Source organism: Balaenoptera acutorostrata, chromosome 3 (assembly GCF_949987535.1).
Source record: "Balaenoptera acutorostrata chromosome 3, mBalAcu1.1, whole genome shotgun sequence".
NCBI lineage: Eukaryota > Metazoa > Chordata > Mammalia > Artiodactyla > Balaenopteridae > Balaenoptera > Balaenoptera acutorostrata.
The window spans coordinates 25870867-25889564 of NC_080066.1; the positions used below are offsets into that span (position 1 = coordinate 25870867).

Sequence of the window (18698 nt, forward strand, 5' to 3'; positions counted from 1 at the left end):
TCAGATTCCAAATGCGTCTGAGGTCAATCCTTGATTATTTGTGCTAGTGGATAATCACGAGAATTGCTCAGTATACTTCTTAATGATTTTTTTGAAGTAAAATTACATGTAGTGAAATGCACAGATCTGAAGTGTACAATTTGATGAGTCTGGGCTGTTAACCAACATTTCAGAAACGGAGACCTGACTGAAATAAAAAAGTGTTAATTGGGGTTTGTTAGGAATGCCCCAGTGACACAGATTCAAGAAGACCTTGAATTGTTTCTCCACCCCCTCCCTCCAACTACAAAATAGGGGACACTTATAAAGGCAAAACCCCACAAGGTTACAGTTAGTGACATGAGTTGTTTATCAAGAATTATAATTGGAGCTGGCAAGCAGTAAGGGTGCTTATTGAGTAAGAATTGGTTGGGGTCTGAAATGGTTGCATAATTTCAAGGGGAGACCTTGAGACCATAAGGTTGCAGCTGCTGGCAGATATTGTTTTGAAAATGGCTGGTGGTGTCCTTAAGTTTGATGCAGTTCAGAGAAAATTCAAGTTCTCAGTGGTGCAGGGACATGTCTGAGACCGGGTCTTCAATGGCCCCCCAACTTGAACTGTGACAAGTCCATTATAATTTCAATTTGTCATCAGGGCAAAGATGTACACTCATGTTTCCATCCCCCTACTGTCTCCTTCCAATCAATCCCCACCCACCACAAGCAACCACTACTTTGACTTCTTTCTGCATACTAGTTTTGTCTTTTCATAAACTTCATATAAATGGAATCAAACAGTGTGTGTATTTTGTGTCTGTCTTCTTTTGTTCAACATAATGTTTTTGAGATTATTCAAAGCTACTATAAATGTTTTGCTTAAGTCTTTTTGTAGGCATGTGCTTTCACTCCTCCTAGATAAATATCAAGGAGTGGAACGGCTGGATCATAGGGCAGGTATATATTTAACTTCATTTTTAAAACTTTGAGTTTTGGCATTATTTTACACTCCCAACAGTAATGGAAGTGAGTTCCAGTAGCTCCTTGCCAACATTTGGTGTTGTCAGTCTTTTATCCATTTTACCCATTCTAATGGACTATTTCATGGTGGTTTCCAATTTGCTTTTTCTTGATATCTAATGATGTCTTCAGCACATTTTCAAGTGCTTATTGATAATCAGATATCTTCTTTGGAGAAGTGACCATTCAAGTCTTTGCCCATTTACTTATTGGGTTGTTTGACTTTTAGTATTGATTTGTATTTCTTTGTATAATGTGGACACAAGTCTTTTTGTCAGATATATGTGTTGCAAAGATTTTTCTCCCAGTCTACCTGTAGCATTCATTTTTTTCATTTTCTTAATGCCTTAGGAAGAGCAGAAGTTTTAAATTTACTATTATTTTATGGTTAGTGCTTTTTGTGTCTTCCCTAGGAAATCTTTGCCTATCCCTAGCTTGCAAAGCTATTTGCCTTTATGTTCTTTTAGAAACTTAATAGTTTTATCTTTTATGTTTACATCTATAATGTATAGATTTGGTGTATGGATGGATCTTTTATGTTTAAATATATAATAAAATTAATTTTTGTATGTGGAGTGAAGTTCTTTTTTCCCTATACAATTATCATTTGTTCCAGAAGAATTTGTTGAGATTTTCCCTTCCCTCATTGAATTGTCATGGTGTGTTTGTAAAAAATCACCTGAATATACCTATGTCAGTCTATTTCTGGATTTTCTATTCTGTTCCATTAGTCTATTTGTCTATCTTTTATCAATATGTACTGTCTTGGTCATTGAAGCTTTATAGAAAGTCTTGATATCAGATGATGTGAATCCTCCAAATTTGTACATCATTTTAAGATTGTCTTAAAATTCTAGGTCTTTGTGTCTTGCCAAATTTCTACCAAAAAGTGTGTTGGATTTTTTTTATTGTAATTGCATTGAGTTTATTGATCAATTTAAGATAAGTTGACATCTTTAAAAAAAAAATCTCCCAATCCATAAACATTGTGCATTTCACCATTTACATAATTCTTTATGTTAGCAGTGTTTCAGAACTTTCAGTTTAAAGGCCTTGCAAGTTTTCAGTAAATTTATTCCTGAGTATGTTATGTCTTTTCATACTACTGTAAATGGGATTGTTTTAAAATTTTTAATTTTCTAGTTGGTGGCTCACAGTATAACCACAAGTGATTTTTGTATATTGAGATTGCTAAATTTGCTAAGTTCTCATAGTTATTTTGGAGATTTCTCAGTAATTTCATGTAACCAACCAAGTCATCTATGACTAATGTTTCTTACTTTGAAATCTACTCTCTGATGTAAATATAGCCACACCTGGCAACAGATGCCTGTTTTTGTAAATAAAATTTGGTATAACTATTCTTCTCTCAGTCTCCACAGCAGGGAGTTGGTTCTAAGTCACAGGGTCCTGCCCTGTTCATATTCAGCCCAGCTGCTGGATTAAAAACCCAAAGAGTATCCTCACACACACTTCTGCCCCCCTCCTCTCTAGAGCTCCATCCCACAAATTCCACCCATGCCAGCAGCCTAGGGCTCTGATTTTTTCCCTCTTCAGGTCAGTGAGGCCACCACTCTGCTGGCTCCACTTTGGTGCTACCTGGCAGGAAAGTGCCCCAGGAGGAAAGCCATGGCAATGGTGGGCTCACTTCATGTGCTTCCTTCCTCTCAAATAATGCTGTGCTGCACTGCCCGTTGCTAAATGCCTGCAAATGCTTTTTCACATATTTTGTCTGGTTTTAAAGTTGTTTTCAGCAGGAAGATAAATTTTGTCATGGTCGGAAACAGAAGTCCTCATGGGCTGTTTTTCTTTTTCCCTTCAATTATTTTATCTAGCTCAGGGAATGTCCATTGTGTGCTTGTAAGTTGTTCTTTTTTAACAGTTTTAGGTTCACAGTAAAACTGAGCAGAAGGTACAGAGATTTCCCATATACTCCTGACATCACACATGCACAGCCTCCCCCATTGTCACATTATCAACATCCTCCACCAGATTGTACATTTGTCACCATTGATAAACCTACACTGATGCATCATCATTGCCCAAAGTCCATAGTTTACATTAGGGTTCACTCTTGGTGTTGTATATTCTATGGGTTCGGACTAATAGGTATCCATTATTATGGTGTCCTACAGAGTAATTTCACTGCCCTAAAAATCCTCTGTGCTCCACATATTCATCCCTTCCTCCTCCCTAACCCCTGGCAACCTACCAATTCTTTTTACGACCTTCATAGTTTTTCCTTTTCTAGAATGTCATATAGTTGGACTCATACAGTGTATAGCCTTTTAGGATTGTCTTCTTTCACTTAGTAATATGCATTAAAGTTTCCTCTATGTCTTTTCATGGCTTGAGAGTTCATTTCTTTTTAGCACTGAGTAACATCCCATTGTCTGAATGTACCACAGTTTATTTATCCACTCATTTACTGAGGGACATCTAAGATTGCTTCCAAATTTTGACAATTATTAATAAAGCTGCTAGAAACATCCGTGTGCAGGTTTTTTTGTGGACTCAGCTTTTCAACTCCTTTGGGTAAATACCAAGAAGCATGATGGCGGGATGGTACATTAAGAGTATGTTTAGTTTTGTAAGAAACTGCCAAAACTGTCTTCCTAAGTGTCTGTACCATTTTGCTTTCCCATCAGCAATGTATGAGGGATTCTGTTGCACCACATCCTCACCAGCATTAGGTGTTCTGAACTTTGGTCATTCTAAAGGTGTGCAGTGGCATCTTATTGTTGTTTTAATTTACATTTCTCTGATGACATGATGTGGAACATCTTTTCATATACTTATTTGCCATCGTATATCTTCTTTGGTGAGCTGTCTGTTCAGGACTTTGGCCCATTTTTTTCAATCAGGGTTCTTATTGTTGAGTTTTAAGAGTTCTTTGTATATTTTGGATAACAGCCCTTTATCATATAAATATTTTCTCCCAGTCTGTGTCTTGTCTTTCCATTCTCTTGACAGTGTCTCCTAAGAGCAGAAAATTTTTTTTTTCCGTTAAATCAGGATTTATTTTTTTAAAGCATATGGTAACAAGAAAATAACACAAAAACAAACACCCTACTCCTCTTTTTTGTTTGTTTTGTTTTACTTGTTTTTACTGAAGTATAGTTTATTTACAATGTTGTGCCAATCTCTGGAAATTTTTTTATTTTAATGAGGTCCAGATTCTCAATTCTTTTTTTCATGGACTGTGCCTTTGGTGTTGCATCTAAGAAGTTGTCACCAAACCCAAGGTCATCTAGACTTTCTCCTATATTATCTTCAAGGAGTTTTATAGTTTTGTGTTTTACTTTTAGGTCTGTGATCCATTTTGAGTTAATTTTTGTGAGGGACATAAGATGTGTGTTTAGTTTAGTTTTGTTTTGTTTTTTGCATGTGGATGTCCAGTTGTTCTAGCACCATTTGTTGAAAAGACTGTCTTTGCTCCATTGTATTGCCTTTGTCCCTTTGTCAAAGATCAGTTGTTCTATTTCTGGACTCTCTATTCCGTTCCACTGATCTATCTGTCTATCCTTTCACCAATACCACACTGTCTTGATTAATGTAACTTTATAGTGAGTCTTGAAGTCAGGTAGTATGTCCTCCAACTTTGCTCCTTTCAGTCAATATTGTGTTAGCTATTCTGAGTCTTTCGTCTCTTCATATAAACTTAGATTCAGTTTGTTGACATCCACCAAATAAGTGGCTGGGCGTTTTATTGGGATTGCCTTGAATCTATAGATCAAGTTGGGAAGAACTAACATATTGACAATATTGAATCTTCCTATCCATGAACATGGAATATCTCTCCATTTATTTAGCTCTTCGTTGATTTATTTCATCAGAGTTTTATGGTTTTTCCTCATGTAGATCTTGTACATAATTTTTTTTTTTTTTTTTTTACTTATACCCAAGTACTTCATTTTTGGGGTGCTAATGTAAATGGTATTGTGCTTTTAATTTCAATTTCCTCTTGGTCATTGCTGGTATTTAGCAAAGAGGTTGACTTTTGTATATTAGCTTTGTATCTTGTAACCCTGCTGTAATCACTTATTATAGTACAAGGAGGTTTTATTTTTGGTCTATTCTTTCAGATTTTCTACATAGATAACATGTCTTCTGCAAACAAAGACAGTTTTGTTTCTTCCATCCCAATCTGGATACCTTTTATTTCCTTTTCTTTTCTAACTGCATTAGCTAGGACTTCCAATATGATGTTGAAAAGCAGTGGTAAGAGGGAACATCCTTGCCTTGTTCCTTCATTTGGCTTTTCTGATTATTACACACACATCTTGTTTTAGCAACAAATTTACCTTCCGATACTTAAATTGTTGGTTGGTATTGACGTATGATAAGTGCCAGCGAATGGTACTGATGATATGGGCTGTAGGGAGAGATGAACTTTTGCAGGAGTTAAGGGTTAAGGTAAAACTCAGCCCAGTTTCTATCTGGACATTTTCTTTTTCTGGACAGGAAAAAAAGGGAGCGGAACTAGTACCTATTCATTTTCTTTTTCTTTTTAAATTAATTTTATTGAAGTACACTTGATTTACAGTGTTGTGATCATTTCTACTGTACAGGAAAGTGGTTCAGTTATACATACATATATACATTCTTTTTCATGTTCTTTTCCATTATGGTTTATCACAGGATATTGAATATAGTTCCCTGTGTCATACAGTAGGACCTTGTTGTTTATCCATTCTATATATGATAGTTTGCAACTGACTAGCATCTATTCTATGCCTATTATGTGCCAGGTGCTCTGCAAGTTACCTTAATATGTTATTTCATGTAATATTTAAAAGAAATCAGTAAAATAATTATTATACCCATTTTACAAAAAAGGAAGCCAAGTCTTAGATAAGTAAAAACAATAAAGCTGTATAGCTAGTAAGCTGGTAGAACTACAATTTAGAAACCCATCCTTCTCCCCTTTCCACCATGCTGTGTTTCTTGCCTTATTATGATTATTATAATTCCTGGAATTTACATTATGTTACATGTTCCTCTACAACTGCTGGCCCAGTGAGCCATTCAAACTGCTTTTGTTTAGTCCCTTCTTGGTTAGAGGTGGGACAAGCTGTCCAGGTTCACCTCACCTTCTTAAGGGTGTCAGGAGGGTCCTGCATCTTGGATGGGGGTGGTTTCCAGGATGACAAGATGCTGGGCAGACTGTGAGGGCTCACAGAAGGTCTACTCCACCCCGAGTGATTAACAGACGATCGGCAGATGGTCCTCTGCCAGCAGCGAGTGGAGCAACCTGCCCGGACCCTGTGCCCGTTTGCTGGGTGGCGAGGCCAGCTGTGGGAGCCCCGGCTGCCTCCCTTTTTTCTGTTTCCTGTGGTCCTTCCTGTCTGCTTCCTTTATCCAGCCTGTGACTTTTTCCTGAAAAATCTCATCTCTTGAAGCAGGAGAGTTTGTCGTGAGATATACAATGGAATCATTGCTCTGATGAGACCAGCACCTTTTCCTCCCATAATAGTTGGGTGTTCAGCCACTTTTTCGAGGGTCTTTCGTGGGAAGCCAGAGACCATTTTTGGGGGCGAGGGAGGGTCAGGTCTTCGTGGTGTGAGAAGGAATTTGGTAAACTTAGAGGTGGGTTGGTGGGTGAGAAACACACATTTCCTACTCACCAGACATTGAGTGAAGCACTTTACAAATATTTCTTCAAAAAAAAACCTTACAGAATCATTAATTACAGAAAGTCAGACAATATTTATTTCCTTCAAAGTATGTCTCACAGACACATTTCATCCCTCGATTAAATCCATGTGGTTCGTCCCTCCCTTTCCTCATATTCCTTGTGCCCCCTCATTCTATACTTGCTCGGCAGGAGGCATATTCAGAATAAAACCTCATTCGTTTCCATTCATTTAGTTTAAAAGACACTGTAGTTTGGAGATGAACTTGGCTGAAGTTAAATTTTGAACCATCTCTGATATGAAGGTTTCTAAAGAAACTTCAACAGCCTTAGTTTCTCTCCAGGAAACAGTGGGGTACATACAAACCCCTTAAATCGAGTGAAGGAACGTGTGATTCGATCATATGCCCACGTTTGGAAGCTCCTGGACTCCTAAGGTGCCTTTTTGTCTTGGCAGATGCTTGTGTTGAAGACCCACCGAGTCTCAGAAACGCCACGTTCAAGGTCCTCAGGTACGAGGTAGGCACCATGATAAACTGTGACTGCAAGAAAGGCTTCCGCAGAAGGTCGCCCTTCATGCGCTGCACGGGAAACTCCAGCCACTCTGCCTGGGAAAACAGATGCCACTGCGACAGCACCTGTAAGTGTTTCCATTTGTAACCCCGGAGGGAAGGAGAAAAACTGTAGCAAAGAGGGAGGCAGGGCTTCAACTATTATTCGCACAGCCCTACAGACAAAAACTGGCCGCCCCATCTACGTGAAAACTAATGTTGGTGGTTCCCAGAATAGTCATTCACTGAACAGATATTGAATGAGTGTCTCCTAGTTCCAAGACCTGTTCCAGGTACTTGGGGATATGACAGACCCAGCCCTCAAGGAACCTATACTTCGGGGGAAGGGAGGGAGGACAGACATTACACTAATAATGACTAAACAACTAAAAATAATTCTAGTTCACAATGATGTGAATGTAGCTCGTGTCACTGAACTGTACACTTAAAAATGGTTACTATGGTAAATTTTATGTTATGCATATTTTATCACAATTTTTTTATTGAAGTATAGTTGATTTACAATGTTGTGTTAGTTTCAGGTGTACAGCAAAGTGATTCAGTTTTGTGTATACACACACACTTTTTCAGATGCTTTTCCGTTATAGGTTATTACAAGATATTGAATATAGTTCCCTGTGCTTTACAGTAAATCCTTGTTACTCATCTATTTTATATATAGTAGTGTGTATCTGTTAATCCCATACTCCTAATATATCCCTCCCCCACTTTTTCCCTTTGGTGACCATAAGTTTGTTTTCTATGTCTGTGAGTCTGTTTCTGTCTTGTAAATAAGTTCATTAGCACTATTGATTAGATTCCTCACATAAAAGATATCATATGATATTTGTGCTTCTCTGACTGACTTATTTCACTTAGTATGATAATCTCTAGATCCATCCATGTTGCTGCAAATGGCATTATTTCATTCTTTTTTATGGCTGAGTAGTATTCCACCATATATATACATACACACACACACACACACACACACACACACACATATACTACATCTTCTTTATCCATTCATCTGTCAGTGACATGTTGCTTCCATGTCTTGGCTATTGTGAACAGTGCTGCTATGAACATTGGGGTGTATGTATCTTTTCGAATTAGAATTTTCGTCTTTTCTGGATATATACCCAGGAGTGGGACTGCTGCACCATATGGTAGCTCTATTTTTAGTTTTTTAAGGACATCCATACTGTTCTCCATAGTGGCTGCACCATTGTCATTGCTTTAGGAGGGCCTCTCTCCAGCTTTTAAATGAACTGCCTTGGGAAACAGAGGAGTGGGCGGGCTGTTGAATTAATAGCTCCTCTCGCTGCCACACTCACCCCCACGTACAGTGTTGATGGGGTTGATGGCCAGAATGGAGTCCCTTTTGGAGAGACACACAGACACAAACCATTCCACCAGAAAAATCTCAGCTCCTTCAGAAACACGTTGTAGGCCATTGACATCACGTACAGGAAACCTGACTGACAGGCCAGTGCTGCACTGGCCGTGAACAGGCCCCTGAGAGCCCCCCGGGGGCAGGGTGTGTGGGGCTCATCTTTATAACCCCAGTATCCCCCGATATTGCCTGGCACGTCACAGGCCCTAGAAAGACGCTCTTCTTGAGCAAATGAATACATGAAGAGCGTGTTGTCTTTTCAACTTTTGTGAAGCTCTCTTCTTCATTCCATCCATACTCTCTAGCCTCCCCTAAGACCCCAGGAAAACAAGTTACTCCTGGACTCAAAGAACAGAATGAAGAAACAACCACAGAAATGCAGAGCCAAATGCAGCCCATAGACCAAGCTAACCTTCCAGGTGAGAGGGGACCCATTCTCTTGCAGGTACAGGATGTGTGCCCCAAAGGAGGAGGATCTGTCCTGCTGTCCTCTTTCCTAAGGATGTCATGTGGACAAGAACTATTGTGTAGTGGCTGCAGGCTGTTTGCTCAGCATTTCAAGCCACTCTTACAGCAGCCAACCGGGGCTCTGGGTTGCCTCCGGGTTTGGGAACTGGCCAAATAGAACTCTTCAATTCAACTCACTTCAATTCAATTCAATTCAAAAAGCATGTTTGGGGACAAACTGTGCCAGGCACTGCGGCCAGACAATACAAACCTGAGTAGAAGGTCATCCCTGCCCTCAAAGAGATGCTGTGTTTTCCCCTTAAGTACAAGGCAGTGAACTCCAAGCCAAGCAATTTACTTCCAGACATTTCTTACAGGACAGGGTTGTGAAGTGGGCAGTGCCACACTGGTGCCTCTGGAAGCTGCGGACAAACACCTCCTAGCTAATAGGCTGTGGCCCAGCGAGTTGCTGCCCCAACTAACTTCCCAAAATTAATAATGTTGAAGTCAAGCCATAACATCAGGAAGAAAGAAAGCCCATTAGGAAAACCTGAGCCTTGTGGGGGACCAGCTGACCTTACAAGACCCCGTGGTCCTACGCTAATTTTATAACCTTACGAAGAACTTTATGACATTGTATATAATCTCATTTGAACCTCAGAAGCCAGTGAGTCAGGAGCAGGAAATATTACTCAAATTCACTGAATAAATTGAGACACAGAGACATTTAAAGACTTGGCTAAACTCACATAATAGGACTGAAATAAGGCCTTGGGTCTCCTGAATTAGAACAGGGATCTTGTTACTGATTATTTAAACTAGTCTGAGTTTATTTTCATCTTCTATTAATTAAAAAAATAAAAACCCAATGACTAATCCAAGGACTACGCTGCAACATGCTGTTTCCAGCCCTTTTCACTCTGACTTTGTGCTGGAACAAGGTTTCCGAACACATTTAATTATGTGTTTCTCCCTGTTTCTCCCGCATCACCTTCCACAATTACTGAAAGCTTTCTCAAGAGGTCAAAGTTTACTGTCCTTACTCAAGAGATAACCAGCTGGCTCTGGCTAAGGGATACTTCACGGATTGTCTTAACGTGGAGGTTTTCACTTGAAAGAAGCAAACCCAATTCAAATGGGTTCAGACGGTTATGAATTTTACTGACTGTAAAGGCAATCTGATTCTGAGACTGAAACACACGTTCAGTCATGATTTGCAAGGTGCTGCACTGAGCAGACCACCTGGGACGGGACCACTCCGCCTCCTGCTGCAGAGGGTTACAGAGGGTGCTGGGAAAGGTTATATGGGTCCTTGGGGTTGTGGAAGGTCAGAGCATATATGCAGTTTCACACTTCTGGGCTTAGAGGGACCTGTGGTCCATATGTCCAGATTTGGCGGGGGCGGGGGTTGGATTCTGGGATTAAATCAGAGCAGGACATGATCTCTGAGGTTAAAGGTCAGCCAGGCTTGGGTTTTAGTTGGGTGAGTGGAAAGTTACTGGGCATGGGAGTTTTCAGAGCTCTTAAAAGGGCCCACCTGGGTCAAGCTTCAGGCATGGCTTGATCAGGGATCAGGCTCCATTTCTCCAAGATCATCTCAGCGCTCCCCTCCTCCTGGCTTTGGATTTGTCCCCAGTCCTTCCACCGCGGCCCCAAGATGACCACCAGCTGCAACTCACTTAGCGGTGGGGATCCAGAAGGTCTCCACATTTCATTGGCCCAGATTGGCTTGAGCCTGCCTTTAGCCCTAAACTGAGACCACCGTTTGCACGCCTGTCTACTTATCAAATCTCTCACCATCAGCAGAAGTAATTGCTCATTTCTCTGCATTCTGAGAGCAAGCGTCTGTCTCTTGGCTGTCATCCTCACCACGTTCTGCCTGTATGTGCTTCCTTAGCAGATCCACTGTCTGCTCCTTGCAGGGGGACTGGGTCTTTATGCCTTTTCACAACGTGTCTAGCAAAGGTCCTAACACGTAGATGTTATCAATACTTACTGGAAGGAAGGAAGGAAGGGAGGGAGGAAGGGGACAAAGAAAAGAGTAAGAACCATGGTCCAGTCTCTAGGAAGAGGCAACCTGGACTCACAATGTCTCCCCAACTTGCCTTTGGAATTTCCTTTCCCTCTTCCAGGTCACTGCAAGGAGCCTCCACCATGGGAACATGAACATGAACCTTTGAAGAGAATTTACCATTTCATGGTGGGGCAGACAGTTTACTACCAGTGCACTCAGGGATTCAGGGCCCTACAGGGAGGCCCTACCAAGAGCACCTGCAAGATGATCTATGGGAAGATGAGGTGGACCCAGCCCAAGCTTGAGTGCATAAGTGAAAGGGAGAACAGTCAGTTTCCAGGTATGGAGATGCCCCCCGCCAGGTCCACAACCTTGCTGCTTCCGTCGGGCGGACCAGGCTGGAATCCCTGACCCACCCGCTACGTGACCTTGGGCGAGTCTCTTCCTCTCTTGGGGCCTCTGTTTTTTCTCATTCTAGAAAATAGACTAGATAAACTCCAAGGTCTTCATCACCTGAGGTTCCCTGTACCCTGATGGGGATAAATAGCAGGAGATGGAAGAGGAACAAAGGTCTTCTGAAGCCCCCCTGGGTGCTACCTCACTGGCGATCCTGCTGCCCCCTTTTCTAGCTGATCCTGAAATTTTCCTTCTGCCTCTAAGCTACCAAGACTTCCTCATTCAAAAAGGAAAGTCCACATGCCATGCACACATTTCCAACTTGCTGATACATAATGGAAATCCATTATTTGTGCCATGCCACACCATTAGCATGCCTCCTCCTCTTGTGTGAGTTCCACCTGAGCTTTGCCAAAGTGCAAATGTGCAGGGAAGGGGCTTTTCAAGCACAAACACACATGCACACACATGCACGCTCATTCACACACGCAGACAAGCCACCTACGTTGAGGTCTTCTGCTATTTTCATTCTGAAATCGTCTTACTATTTCTACAATCAAAAGTCACTTCCATTTGACCCTAAGTGTTAGTGGTTTCTTTGCTCACCCCGGTTTCCGAGACCCCACGTCTCCCTCTTGGATCTTCTAGGGGGGCTGCTGTGTTTCTTTCCCATAGCCTGACCCCCATGAGCCACACTGCACGCCAGGCATGTCCACGATCAATGGGGAACCTGTCACAGAGAAAAGCTCTCCTTTTGTGCATTTCTACCTCGTTTAATGGTTCGATGGTATTTGTATTATGATGACCCGTTTCCAAGCCACAGAAGGAAACCAGAGCTGAGTAGGCAGCGTGGGGAGAAAGTTGCTCAGAGTTCTGTAGAAAACCAGGGTCAGGGTCACAAAATTCCCTCCCTCCTGCTCTGCTGCGGCCACTGAGCCACTTCGTTGTGACCCTAATGGGGAACCGAGAACTGAGACTCACACCTCAGCTAGTGCATCTGGGGTCAGCTGAGGGGGCCAGGGAGGGGGTGGACATGAGACCTCCACTCGCACCTTCTGTTCCACAAGCATCCTTACTCTCTCTTCCAGGTGATGAAGAGCCTCAGGAGAGCACAGATGCTCCCCCTGGCAGTGAAACTTCTTTTCCCTTAACAACGAGGATGGCAGGTACCACAGGTACAGCTGGAGTTTCTTGGAAGATAAAAGGTTGGCTATTAAACCATGATGCAGGATAAGGGGAGGAGTTGGCCTGGAGCTGCCCGTAGGTGCTAGAGATGATCACACACCTGCGTGCAACCTCCCAGTCCTCAAACACCGCCAGTGTCGGAGGAGAAACAGGACGAGGGCGGCGCCTCGAGGCAGCAGAACGAAATGTTCAAATGTTGGCCCCAGGCTCCCCTGGTCTCTCCTAGCTCTCCAGTAGCCTCTGAGCCCCCAGCCCCGAGAAGCCTGGACTCTCCCAGCCCTGTGCAGCCCCACGACCAGCAGTGACTAGCACCCTTCTCTCTCTTTTGCACAGATTTCCAAACACCCACAGAAGTGGCTGCGACCATGGATACGTTCATATTTACAACCGAGTATCAGATCGCAGGTGGGTAGTGACAAAACGTGCACCAGACAGAGACCAGGGGACGTTTGCTTGGTGGGTTGGTGAGTTGCTTGGTTAGTTACTATAAACTAGCTCTTTACACTATATAATGTTTATAAAAGTCAAAGACGAATCCAGATAGTAACATGACTCGGAATCACAGGCACCGGTTGTAGTGAGTTAGGAGTGAGGTCTCAAACCAGCCTCAGCCAGTGCCTCCCGACCAGATCCTAGAGGACGAAATACCCGGCACCTGCGTGTGAGGGGAGGCCAGGGTGCGGGGATGTGGTAGAACCAGCGGAAGAGAGAAGAAGCATGCCATCAACACTCCAGGTGTTTCCTGGTGGGAGGCAAAAACGGGCTTTGAGAAAAAAACAAAACAAAGACCAAAACCGAGCTCTTAGAAACAGAGCAGAATACTGGTGACCAGGGGCTGGAGGTGGGGTAAATGGGGAGGTGGGTGTCCGAGGGCACAAACTTCCAGTGAGAAGAGGAGCAAGTCTGGGGATCGAACGTAGAGTGTGGTGTTCACAGCTAACAACGCTGTATTGCAGACTTGAAAGTTGCTAAGAGTAAATCTGAAATGTTCTTGGCCCAAAAAAGAAATGGTAATTACAATACATTTTGCAATGTATAAGTGTATCAAAGCAACACATTGCACACCTTAAACTTAGACAATGTTACACGTCAATTATATCTCATAAGGGGCGGGGGGTGAGTGGAGAAAAGCAGGCTTTGAGGCACGTCTAAGACACATAGACAGATGGACGTATGGATAACTTGACAGCTTCAGGACCACAGGAAAGCAGCATCTGGGAAACAGAACACTTTCAGGAGATGCTAAGTGTTTATCATGTACCTTTATATTTCAACATTTCTTTTACCCATCGCGGGCCTCACTCAGGGCCTCTTTAACTGAGGCCGGGACTCTGAACCTTTCTGAAGAGGGTGCCTGTCAGCTGCTCCCCGCGGAAAGAGTGCAGCCCCCTGCGGAAAGGCTTGTGCCCTTCCAATCCACACCCCCGGCCCTGGTCCTGGAGCCTCCAGGGAAACTCTGCCGGGAGGGAGCCGCGTTCTGAAAAGGGGCGGCACAAACCGCAGCGCTCACCGCTCCGCGAGCCCTTTGCTGGGGGCGGGGACGGATACAAGGGGACGGGCTCTCAGCCCCGGGGCCCCCTTCCCTGACCTGCCTCTCCGTCCACAGTGGCCGGCTGCATCCTGCTACTCATCAGCATTCTCCTCCTGAGCGGCCTCACCTGGCAGCAGAGATGGTGAGTCCCGGGTGAGCGAGGAAGCCCCGCCCACTCTGGGGGGAGGGGGAGCGCCGCGCAGGAAAGCACCTGGGCAGGGACCCCCTCCCCCCAGCCCACCCACTTCCTCCCTGACGACCAGGGGTTTGGGGAGCAGCAGAGGGAGAACTGGCCAGTGCATGCCTTCCCAGAGTCGACCCACAGAATTACAGCCGCAGGGAAATGGGAAAGCCAAGGAAGCGAACATCCACTGAGCGCCTACTGTATGCCAGGGTCCATGCTTATCTTGCGAACATTATGGCAACCTGAAACCTTTGCTACAGCAGCTCCGGCAGGTTAAGCAACGTGGACAAGGTTGCACAGCAGAGGCCCAAACTGCAACCTCTGTCTAGTGCCCAGGACCTCTTTGCCCCTGTCACCCGGCAGCAGAGAACCAAGGGCAGCGTCCGCCCTGGTCCTCTCCTGCGCTCCCCACCCCCCAATGCAGACGCTCACACCAGAGCCCCCTAGACCGGGAACCTGACCCACACGACCCCACATGTGGACTTATTTGCGTTAACTCTCCCTGGCTGCAGAGGAGAACAACCTGGAGAGATTTTAAAAATACCAATGCTTGGGTGGGCCTCAGACATCAGTACTTTTTTTTTTTTAATTGAGATAAAATTCTTCATTTTAACCATTTTAAAGTGTGTAATTCAGTGGTTTTCAGCACTGTTGTGATACACCACTAGTATCTAATTCCAGAACATTCCATCACCCCAAAAAGAAAACCCACATTTCCCAATTCCCCATTCCCCCCCCCCCCCAATTCCCTGGCCACCACCGATCTACGTTCCATCTCTATGGATTTGCCCGTTCTGGACAGTTCATGTAAATGGGACCATGTACGTACTGTATGCCCTGTTGTTACTGGGACGTTAGTACTTTTTAAAAGCTCCTCAGTCGCATCTAATACATACACATCCAGTTTAGATAACCCCGAGCTGGACCCATGGTTCTGAAACGTGAGTGCCTCAGAATCTCCCAGGGGAGCTTGTTTTTTTTAATTGAAGTACAGTTGATTTACAGTGTTTCAGGTTTACAGCAAAGTGATTCAGATACATATAAATACACGTATATATACTTTTTCAGATTCTTTTCCATTATAGGTTATCACAAGATACTGAATATAATTCTCTGTGCTATACAGTAGGTTTTCATTGTTTATCTATTCTATATATAGTATCTGTTAATCCCAAATTCCTAATTCCCTGTGGGCTTCTTAAAGCAGAGCCTGCCAAGCCTACCCCCAAAGTCCCTGATTCAGCAGGTCTGGGGTGGGGCCTGAAATTTTACATGTCTAACAAATGCCCCGGTGATGCCAATGCTGCTGGTCCAGGGACCAAACTTTGAGACCCACTGCACTAACAGTGTTAAGAATCAAGAGAGTGAAATCATTTCTCACACACACACACACACACACACACACACACACACACACAGAGTCAGTCTCTTCCTCCCTTTAGACAGAGGACTATGGAGACCTAGCTTGTCACTCTCCCCACCTCCCAGGGCATCCCCTACCCCCTCCACACCGAGTGCACTCTGCCAACCCTGATATAAACCCCCCAGAAGACCCTGAGAAGACAGAGGGTCACCCCCCACCCCGCCAAGAACCAAAGCCCTCCGACCCCACAGCCTGCCTAGCCAGAGAGAAATCATCAGATTCCTTCCATTCTTATCTTGATCGACAGGCCCACGATAAACTCCTGGTTTTCCTTGTGTCAATTAAAAAGCACAAATGATTGCAACGCAAAGGAGAAACCCTCTAGGGTTGTTGTGTTAGGAATTATTCGCATACCCGGCAACCTACCAATCCCTCTACGTGTTAGCTGATTCCTGAGGCGTTTTTATAGGATTCCGTGAGATGATGCAGGTAAATTGCCCAAGACGTTATCTTTACCCCACACACAGATCCTCTCCTTCCCTCACTGACAGGACCTAATACCTATCAAGGATCTTTGTATTTGGTAGCTTAAAGACCCAAACCTTCGGACACAAAAGGATGAAGCTATTTGGGAGTGGGAAAGGTTTGGACTTGATGTTGTGAAACCAAGAGCTGCATGAAACTATATGAGTTTCCAAGATCTCCCAGAATTGCAGTCTTCCAGGAGACCTAAACAGACACCTCAAACTGACCCAGAGAGCTGGTCCCAAAGCCTTCCTAGAATTGAATTTCATCTTCTCGTGCCCTCTTGTGGCCAAACAGAAATACTACATTTGATTTTTTAAATTTTTTAAAGCAATTACTAGGAGCTGACGTACACCAGCTCCTGAGAGCCAAAAGCTAGATGTTCTGGAATTTTGAGAACTGCTTTTAAGCATAGCCATTATTAAAAATTAAAGTATACAAACTTACAGTTAAATAAATTATATTAAAAACAAAATCAGGGACTTCCCTCGTGGCGCAGTGGTTAAGAATCCACCTGCCAATGCAGGGGACAAGGGTTCGATCCCCAGTCCAGGAAAATCCCACATGCTGTGGAGCAACTAAGCCCGTGCGCCACAACTACTGAGCCTGCTCTCTAGAGCCCACGAGCCACAGCTACTGAACCCATGAGCCTAGAGCCTGTGCTCCACAACAAGAGAAACCACCGCCAATGAGAAGCCCGCGCACAGCAACGAAGACACAATGCAGCCAAAAATGAATAAATAAATAAATTTATTAAAAGAGAAAACAAAGTTAATAAGTACTCAAAATTAATCACTTTCTAATTGTTTTACTGCATTTTACTACTTTATTCTCAGGGTTATTTGCATCTGTGTATCTGTATCGAGGAAATACTATCTATATGATGGTTTTATATTGCACGTCTCTTCCCAACTCTGTATTCAAGGTAGCTTAAAACTGGGAGTGGTGGGAGTTTTCACACCATGGAAACGGGCAGCCTTTTTCAGAGAGCTGGTTGTTAAACATTTGCCAACACACCAGTTCTTGGAGCCTTGCCCCATGGGAGCTCTGAGCAAGTTAGGAAGTAACCAGATGTTCCCATGGGCTGAGGAAGGGCTGGGGAAGCCTAGGATTGTACTGTCTGATAGGGTCGCCACTAGCCACGTGTGGATATTTAAGTTTAAACTTAAATAAATTAAATACAATTAAAAATTCGGTCTACGCGTTGCACTAGCCACATTTCAGGTGTTTGATAGTCACACGTGGCCGCGTTATTAGACAACATAGATACAAAACATTCCCATCACCACAGAAAGTTCTTATGGTACAGCGCCAGCTAGAAAACTAGGAGTTTTCAATTCATGAAAACCCCTTAGCACAGCTAGTTGGTTTTATTATTCCTTTTATGTAGCTATTGTCTTCCGTATACTTCCAAAAAAATTTGATAGGATATCTCTCCTATGTAGATGCTGGTCAAAGGGTACAAACTTGCAGTTAGAAGATGAATAAGTTCTGGGGAATCTAATGCACAGCAGAGGTGATCATAATCAACAACACTGTATTATATACTTAAAAGTTGCTAAGAGACTAGATCTTAAATGTTCTCACCACCAAGAAGAAATGACAGTTATGTGATATGATGGAAGTGTTAGCTTTAACACCACGGTATTCATTACATCTCAATATATAAATGTATCAAATCAACACACGGTACACCTTAAACTTCCACGATGTTCTATGTCAATTATATCTCAATTTTAAAATGACTACGAGAATATCTCCTATGTACCAGGCACTTGCCAGGGGCCTAAGGATGAATAAGAATGGCCCCTGCTCTCAGGAGCTTACAGATCAGTGGAGGAGAAGGGGAAAAAAATTGAGACTTTAAATGTAATTTGTTAAAGCCTAAGATTGACGTGTTACAGGAACGAAGAGAAAGGACACCTAATCCTATATGGGGACACCCAGAAGGCTTTCAGAGCTGATACCAGCGGCCAGATAAAGAATGGCAGGAGAAGCTGCAAGGCAGAGGGGCAGGAGGAGAAGTAAGGCAGCCTGAAGGGCATGAGGACGTCTGGGAGGATCTAGCAGTTCTGAACACTGGGGTGTAAAGTGCACGGGGCAGTGGTGACAGTGGTGCTGTGGGGATGGCCAGGGACCAAGTCCTGGAAGATCAGGCCAGACTGAGGAGCTTGGGCCCGATCCTGAGGACTACAGCGAGCCACAGAAGCTTGATTATGCGATAAATGGTAGCACTGGCCCTCTGAACAGTCCGGCCACAATAGAGGCTGGATTTAAGGTGGGTAATGGTGGTGGCAGTTTGATTATGTTACGATGGAATAGATCCACACAGGGGACGAGGAGAGCATAAACTAGGTCAGTGGACATAAGTTAAAAAGGAGGAAAAGGACTTCCCTGGTGGCGCAGTGGTTAAGAATCCTGCCAATGCAGGGGACATGGGTTCGAGCCCTGGTCTGGGAAGATCCCACATGCCGC

At 43.6% G+C, this 18698-nt stretch overlaps 1 protein-coding gene across 1 annotated transcript in view; it reads left to right on the forward strand.

The window, feature by feature from the left end:
• Nucleotides 1-18698, forward strand: part of IL2RA (interleukin 2 receptor subunit alpha) — a 41958-nt gene that overhangs the window by 21925 nt on the left and 1335 nt on the right. The window contains exons 2-7 of the mRNA XM_007167442.2: nucleotides 7089-7271; nucleotides 8884-8997; nucleotides 11158-11379; nucleotides 12524-12610; nucleotides 12954-13025; nucleotides 14227-14293. Of these exons, the coding sequence (XP_007167504.2) occupies nucleotides 7089-7271; nucleotides 8884-8997; nucleotides 11158-11379; nucleotides 12524-12610; nucleotides 12954-13025; nucleotides 14227-14293 (745 nt within the window). The remainder of the gene's footprint in view (nucleotides 1-7088; nucleotides 7272-8883; nucleotides 8998-11157; nucleotides 11380-12523; nucleotides 12611-12953; nucleotides 13026-14226; nucleotides 14294-18698) is intronic.